This window comes from Gossypium hirsutum, chromosome A02, assembly GCF_007990345.1.
Source record: "Gossypium hirsutum isolate 1008001.06 chromosome A02, Gossypium_hirsutum_v2.1, whole genome shotgun sequence".
In the NCBI taxonomy this organism is placed as follows: Eukaryota; Viridiplantae; Streptophyta; class Magnoliopsida; order Malvales; family Malvaceae; genus Gossypium; species Gossypium hirsutum.
Window position 1 is genome coordinate 77,931,992 of NC_053425.1, and position 8,811 is coordinate 77,940,802.

The following is an 8,811-nucleotide window of genomic DNA, read 5'->3' on the forward strand; positions in this document are numbered from 1 at the left end:
TCTACAATCTTTTCTTACTAATTGTACATTTAATGTGAAAAAGATAATGAATTTATTTTTTAATTGGTAGGGACCATAAATGATATGGAAATGAGGGTTCATAAAATAATTCCTCAAATTGTTGACATTTGACTTTTTATATTATTGACACATCATCAAGTGATTGGAATGAGTGGAAATAGATTTTTTCCGCTGAGCATTAAATCAAATTTAAATTCTTGAGTCGTCTTTGTTAATAAGACTTTATTTAAATATCACCCTTACTTGAACAAAATTGATCTTAGACCATAAAATGAAAAATGACATCTATAATTAAAAAAAATTAAAAGCAAATTATTATATTAAACATTAAATCTTATTTATTTATGATAAGATGACAAGATATTAATGCTAATTTCTAATCGAGTAAAGAAAAAAAAGAGTTTTTACAATTTAGATAGTAACACACATTTTAATCTTCCATCCTTTAAATATTTTAAATTAAAACTTTTTAAAATTGGTAATTATATATATGAATTGACTTTTATATATAAAAGAATTTCTTAACTTTGTAACTTCAAATCAACTTCATGTTTAACCTTTAAGATTTTGGTTTAATTTACATTTTGATCTTGTATTCGTATTTTTAAGTTTTGATTTATACAAATAAGAACAAGAATTTTTTTTAAAAAATTGTGAAAGATGATTGAATTCTTTTTAGATAATGTTCAAACAATTTAAATATTTTAAAGACTATTTTTCAAACAAAATTATTTCTTAATATATTTCAATATTTAAATCTTAAAACATTTTAAAATATTATTTCAAATACTATTTTGTAGGAATATTTAAAATACTGATTAAAAAAGGAATTTTTGAAATTAAAAGATTATTTTTTTTTTCAAACTGATTTAAAATTACGAAAGGAAAATTAAAAAAAAACATGTTTTTAAAATAAAAGGTTCATATATTTTAGAACATATTTTTTTAAAAAAAAACCTTTTTTTGTATAATATAATTAAATAGATAAAGTTTTTTAATTTGAAAATAATGATTCAAATATAAGCCCTGAAATCAAGCAGCACCATATTTTTAATATAAAATTATCATAAAACTTTTAAAATAATAAAAAATTAAATTTGAATTTAAAATTAATTATTTAAATAATAATTTTTATAAAAATAAAAAAATAAGTATTTACTGTAATATATACACATTAATCTTAAAATATATTTCTGAAAAACTATTTTAAATTTTCAAAATAATAAATAAATAACAATTTAAAAATTAATTTTTTATCTAAAATTATAAAATATCTTTATATTAAATAAAATTTTTATAAAAAAGTTATGCCACATTAAAAACATTTTTTTTAGAAAAATTAAGTTTGTAAAAATATTTTATGTTCTCACAATAAAGCAATTGGTATTAGAAAAGCAAAATTTTGTTTTATTTAAAATTTAAGTTTACATTTGTCAAACTCATTTGCGAGGATGTTATTGCATATTATTGAACATTCTTAATTACTATTTAGTCAAAATTTTATATTTTCTCTTATTAAAAATACAAGTCAAATAATGATAATGTTACACCTTCAACATGAAATTTTACTTTAGATTTCTAAACCATTTTGAAATATAATATTAATATTTGCAAACATTTTAGCAATTATTATCCTTTTAATGGTTTTTTTATAAAATTAAAAATTAATAAATTATATAAACATTTTCTGTTTAAAAATAAATATATTAGTAAAAAAATTTAAAAACCTCAGTATAATTTTATTAAAATTTGGTCTTCATTAATGGTATGGATGTTGAAAACAATTACACAATTTTACTAATTATATTTTTATTTATATATACAATAAACTCGTGGATCCCATGAGTAAGAAAATTAGTTTTTATGTTTATAATTTTCAATTTTATATGTTTTTAATTTTTTTAATTTCAATTGATGATGTGAAACTATTTCATAATGTAACTCATCACCTCTGGACGATGTTAAAAAAATACTAAATTATTTGATAGAATCCAAGTTTAAGGACTATTATGGATAAAAAAAATCAGAAATAAAATAGTAAAAGTTACCAATTTTAGGACCAGAATTGATTTTATATCTAAAATAAATAAATAAAAGAAGACTCTTTAAAAAATATTTTTATGTCCACCCAATAAATAAGGTATAATGATAAATTTAACCCTCAATTATTTATTTATTTTTTAGTTAAATTTGATCATAAACTTTTTTTAAAAAGTCAAAATGCTTTTCTTCAACAAAAATATTAATTAAAACATTAAAATTTTAATGATGTTAGTGTAATAATCCACGTGTATTTCATGCTAACATAAGAATATTTCTATTATACGTCATGTCAAAAAATAATTTAAAAATTATAAAAATATTAAAAATTTAAATTTAAAATTAATTTATAAAAAGTTCGTAAAAATTCAAAAAAAATAAACATAAAATACTTGTTAATTGTCATATAGGTTGTCATGTTTAAAAAATAAAAATTTTAGTAAATATTTTCAATAAAAAAATTAATATGACTTAATTTTAAAATATTAGTAGTCAAATTTAACTGATGAGAGTCAAATTTAACTTAAAAAAAATAAGCGTGAAATTTACAAAACTATAAACGTTTAGAGGTACATTTCATATTACGCCATGAATAAAATATCTAACCATACACTTGAAAGATATAAGTTATAGAAATCACACAAAACAGTAATTTTAATTATTATTCCACACTAAATCTAATTTCCCCAAAGAAAATCTTTCGGTTTTTTTCTACTTTTTCCCAACTTTCTCTAAACTTTCTATGAGGAAAAAATATATAAAAAAGGAAAATCTCAAGAATTAGAGGCAGTAAAGAAAAGGCAGCCCAGAAAGACTGAAGGAAAGGAACAATCAGAATAATCAGCTAATAATAAGCAAATGAGCATAACTTTACCAATGAAGTTGTTGTTGCCTTTAACAACTCCAACCAGAATTCCATCTTCTTCTTATTACACTTCTTTTCTCTCTTCTGCAAACCCTAATTTTACTTTCTCCTCTTCTTCTCATCACTCATGTACTTTCAGAAGAAACCCACATTTTTTCTCCAAGAAAAAGGTATTCTCATTGAAGTTTTTCCCTTTTCAAGTTCTGATTTCTGTTTTCTTCATTGGAATATTAACCTTTTGGAAGTTGTGTTGTTCAATTTTCTGCTTCCTTCTTTCTTTTAATTGATATCTATCGAAGGTTTTGTTATTTATTTAAATCCTAACTGACTGGCTGAATTATGAATCTATGGAGTCATTCATGTAATTTCTGAACATGTCATTTGGATTGATTATCCGCTCAAGAGAATTTTGAAAAATGGCGAGGAAGTAGCATTGTCTGTCTGAGAATTGTAACATGTTTCTGAGAGAAAAAAAGAATTTATTAACACTAAGTTTATATTAGTATCTTCAACCCGAACAGGAGTTGTCAATGAATGTGATTTCACATAGATCTCTGCTTCTGATGTAGATATAGTTGTATTTTTGGGTGGGAAATTGCAAGGGTGTTCAATGAAGGTAGGTCTATTTAGATTTGTTATTCGCTTTTACCTTTGATACATGTTTTTACATGATGTATCTCTACGCAGATATTAATTTGGAAGTCAAAATATTTTAAGCAAAAGAATATTTATATATATTAATATTGGGGACAAAATCATCTGCTCTTCTGGTGATAATTAATAATATCATTTCTTTCTCAACATGGTGGGCTGGTTTGTTACCATTGGAGAGCGTGAGGAATTGCCCCTCAAATAAAATAGAAACTTGGTTGGAAAGGGTCAGCAGATATGTTTGTACAATCCCGTACTGGTTTTATTCGTTTGTGGCATCTTTGTCAAGGACTGAATTAGATTCGATTCCACTCCAAATGTTTTAGTTTCTGTTGGAAGGTAATTACTTAAGGTTGGTTGTAATGTGGAGTATCTCACTGAGAGGAAGATAAATATTGAGAAAGAAAGCAGAGAAGTACATTCTTTCTGTGAAAATAAGAGAAAATGATTTCTGTCAGCAATTTTGTGGTTGAATGCAGGCTGGCAAAATATTTTTGTCAGCGCTACTTTCTTATCTGATTATTGCCTCTAAATTTGCATATTTTCCGAATGAATTACTGAAAAACATGTGTAATCCTGGGTGTAGATTGTCAGGAATTTTTCATTTGCTTGACAGAGGATATTTCTTAGGCATCGATCTTGCATATTGTATTTAATTAAGATCCTATAATAAGGTAATGAAGAGTAAACCAATACCCTAATTTGTTTATGCAAATGCCCCATGAGGTTCTTGCTTGTTAAAGCTGATCTTTAAGTTTCTAGGGCAAGAAATATTTGCATTGTTTATGGATTCATTCGGTACTTAACTTTGTAAAATTTGTATCTAAGTGATCAATGTTCTTGTATTCATTATATTAGTAATAACTGGTTACTCCAATCTAATCTACATCACATTCTTGTTTTGAAAATTTCCATATGAAGTTTTCGACAGCAGATATTCCATCCAAGTTGTTGAATCTGTTAAAATTGAATGATCTGCCATATGTAAATGCATCTCTTTTTCACTAATTTTAATTGAAGGATGCTCAATTTTCAGAATCTCTCAAAATTATAGTCTGAGCTCATGGCTGATCACCACTCTTTGTGGGCAGTTAGTTTTCACTAATGATTTACTGTCAGGGATTCTGTTTTTATGTACTGGTTTAGTGGATTTGTGCGCATACAAGAAGAGATCAAGAGATGGATGGCTATAGATATGAAGAGGAGAATGCAGTTTGCTTAGTTAGTTCTGATGAAGATACTGGGATGCAGATTCCTACACAAGTCCAATCTATTGTGGAAGGATCAGGGGCAGTTGCGGTTTCAAAGTTGAAACCGGTTCCTGATGTAGATTATTTGCAGGTATGTGATTTTTATGCAGGAAAATAGCACTTAAGTTCTACGCATTTTTATTATGTAGATTCCAGTAAAGAACTGAGCCTGTACAATGGATACCACTACTTTGCCTGTGCTTATAATGGATTTTTTACAAATGTTTTTACCCGCATACCATTCTAAGAGCCTTGTTTTATGATATACAGCTCTCCAAGAAACTTTGATAGCTTGTGAAATGAAAGTCTGGTTACACTATTTCTTTAACTTAATGTATCTGATTTAATTACAACTTGATGATCCGAGGATCTTTGGCTATCTAATATTGGCCTTTTACATAAATGATATGTAATTCATGCCTTAGCCAAGGTCTTCGCTGCAGCTTGAAAACATTTACTGATTTTAGTATTTTGGAATTTTTTTTGACTGCTAACTTCTATATGTGGTCATGCAACTATGCAGGAGCTATTAGCAATTCAGCAACAAGGGCCTAGATCTATTGGGTTTTTTGGAACTCGGAATATGGGATTTATGCACCAAGAGCTCATTGAGATTCTTAGTTATGCATTAGTTATAACTGTGAGTGCCATGATTCTAGTTTTTATTTATCCTTTGCTATAAGTCGCACAACACAATGGATACTTGCTGCAATATTCAAGTCTCACTGTCTTTTTTCTCCCAGAAAATATACACTTTTCCTCCTAGAATTGTTTTGACCTTGCTGCTAACATGGCTTGCAGAAAAACCATATTTTCACATCAGGTGCATCAGGTACTAATGCAGCTGTCATCAGAGGTGCTTTAAGAGCAGAGAAACCAGAGTTGCTTACAGTAATATTGCCACAGAGCTTGAAGAAACAACCTCCTGAGAGTCAGGAATTGTTGGAAAAGGTATGTGATAATAGCATTTAAGCCATTCTTAAGAAGCTTGTTTGTGCCATTGGTTTGTTATGGCTTCATCTGACACTGCTAATTCCTTTGCATTTTGTTAGATCTGTTTGTCTAATAAGTAAACATGTTGCTTTATATATCCATAGCAGATTCTATTGAAAATTCATGACCAGTTTCTTGTAACCAAAGAGGCTATGCTGTTAGCTCATTTTGCTCAAGCTGTAACATGTTCAGTTCTTATGTTGAGGGTTACTGATGGGATACTGCTGGTCAATCACTGAAAGTTATAAATCGAGCTGCTGTTGGTGTCATTCTAAAACAGTCTTATACTGGGTTGAATTATTGCACTCTCAGTGGCCAGTGTGGAATGTGGCTTGTGGCCACAGTTCATTTCTCGAGTATTTAGTCTGACTGTTTTTCTCCAGTCCTAGGCTTTTGTATCGAGCACCATGTAATAAATTATTATTGTATGCAATATTGAAAACTTTAGTTCTTTAGGGTCATTAGTGTTCAAAATTTTTATTGGACAAGTTCATTTTATGATATTGGCTTAGGTGATGGGGCATAGATGCTAAACAGAATTTTAAGTTGCTTTTGCCCAGATTTTATTGCTTTATAGAAGATTGTGGCCACCATGCTCCAAACCCTGGGAGCCAGTGGTTGTAATGAAGAGTTTCAATGCCTTCTGTACAGTTAGATCGTTAAACATTATTAATTGGATGTTTCAAACATGTGCTACTGAAGATCTCAAATTAATTGTGAAGGTGAAACTGACATTGCATATTTCTGTTAGGGGTGGTTTGATGTTTTATTCTCAAATTTTCAGGTGCAAACTGTGATAGAGAAGCCCTATAATGATCATCTACCTTTGATAGAAGCCAGCAGGTTTGTCATAACTTTATTCTTTTAATCATACTTTCAGCACTCCTCCTGGTGGAACTGGTCATTGATTTAGGTTTCAAGTTAATAATAATGACATTGTGATAAGATCTCAATGGAGAACATTCTATTAACTTAAAGGCGGTAATTTCGTGAGATGCTTTGTTACATGGTTGCATGATAAGGTGGTTTCCCAAGCAGTTCTTTTGACCGGGTTTCATTCATACCGAGCTTGAAAGCTTTGGTAAGCATTGGATAACTAGTGGAAACCCATAATTCTGCCGATTCTAACTTCACTTTATGTGATACAGTAATCTTTACCATGTAGGTCACCAATTAGTTTGACTTCTGTCAAGTTAGCTTAGTCGCTATTCTGTTTGACTTAGGTCAAGCCTGTATATGAAGACAGCTGAGATATTTTTCTAAGCTAATGGACTACCAATGGGAAACTGGAGAATTCAGTGCTAGCTTGTGCTAAATTATTATTGCTGGGTTATAGATTGCCATTATACACCTAGTTTGGTGCCATGGGATGAAGGGGTAGCGAGTGAGAGAAATGAGGCAACTGGTTATAATTTGGATGGAAAAGAGGGAAGCAAGAGTGGAACAGAGGAACAATACAGGCATAGAGAAACAATTATCTGTAATGTGTTAAAGAGGCCTAGAGAAGTAAGTTTCAGTGATATTCAGTTCATCATCATAAGCTGCGGTGAACTAATAATAGCAGACATCACCCTCCATTGTCTTGTACTTGGTAAACTGGTAAGACTATATATATAGCCTAACATAAATACAAAATATCAACCCATAAAACAGTGCAAGAAATAAAGTAAATCAATCAGTGCAAGCAGTGTCTGATTTAAGTCAGCAAAACTTGTTCAGTAACTTGCTTGAAGACTATCCAGCTTTTCACATGCACTGTCTTTTATTGAGCCAACATTTTGCTTGTGAATTGGTGAAGCCAACTACGGTATACCTAAGTTTTACATGCAAGAAACATTCATAGCATGAGTTGCTATAGTTTCTTGCAATTGGGAAATCTTGATTAGCTGACAAAAATCCATCTTACATGCTATATATATCTATGGTCAAATTTGCAGGCTGTGTAATAGGGACATCATTTCACATGTACAGCAAGTCATTTGCTTTGCCTTCCATGATAGCAAGTTGTTGATGGAAACATGCCAAGAAGCCAAGAATCTCCGAAAAATTGTGACTCTTTTTTACCTGGACTGAAAGATTGCCTTCTAATGTCTATATAAATCATTTAGAGACAGAGCTTTTGCCTGTAAATTATACATATTGGTTAACCATTTTCCCCTCTGTAGAGTCAACAATGAGAATGGGGGGCTAGTTTGCTCCTCCTCTCATTGCAGGTGAAGTGGATTTCTTATTGGTTCATTGAATATTGGAAGGAAATAATTATAAATGCATTTTGTTGTGCATTAATGGTTAAAATAAGTTGGATATTTGGAAAGTTGTGTTGGTTGAATGTAATGGGTTATGCATTCCAACCTTTTATTCGTTGGGCTAACTATTTTTCCTTTGTTTGGCTTATTATTTTGCTTATTACGGACGGGCTGACATAGCCCTGATGAGTGGCTTATTCATGCCCAGAAGGAATAGATAAAATAGTATTCTTGCAATATTACCTCAATTTGTCTAACTTTTGTCTTTCTATCAGTAGATCGGGTAACAACTGTCATTTACAGAGGAATATCTTCGTTTTTTTTTTCTTTCGAAGGATTTACTTCTCATGAAAATATTTTTTCCAAAATTTTTTTCTTACCTTTGTTCATTGGGTTTAATCATTCTTTTTTTTTTCTAATTACTTTTTATATTCCTCTATTCAACAAAATCATAAATTTAAAATTGACATGAATAATATAGGCTAGTGCTATGGAATACTTGTTGCTCCATTTCTGTCCAGATGTTCTTTTATTTAAATTTTTTCTTGCAACTCTCAAGTTGTTGGTATAGAATATCAACTAGTAGGTGCGTATCTACCAACGAATTTTGGTTATCCTTTAATTAGTTTTTCTTCTATTCTCTATTTCTTCACTTTTAGTCCTAAAAATTATTGTGTTTTTCTCTATGCTCTTGTTGAAAATTGCTGCTGAAATGGAAACTTGTTGAGGAAGGTTAGACTTGTGA

General features: G+C 29.5%; 1 protein-coding gene across 1 annotated transcript; it reads left to right on the forward strand.

Annotated features, from left to right (window-relative positions):
* Window positions 1-2,649: 2,649 nt before the first annotated feature.
* Window positions 2,650-8,178, forward strand: LOC107951947 (uncharacterized). Its single transcript, XM_016887133.2, has 6 exons — window positions 2,650-3,096; window positions 4,724-4,918; window positions 5,351-5,467; window positions 5,629-5,778; window positions 6,605-6,663; window positions 7,758-8,178. The coding sequence occupies exons 1-6, from the start codon at window positions 2,920-2,922 to the stop codon at window positions 7,891-7,893; spliced, it is 834 nt and encodes a 277-aa protein (XP_016742622.1). The 5' UTR covers window positions 2,650-2,919; the 3' UTR covers window positions 7,894-8,178.
* Window positions 8,179-8,811: the final 633 nt, after the last annotated feature.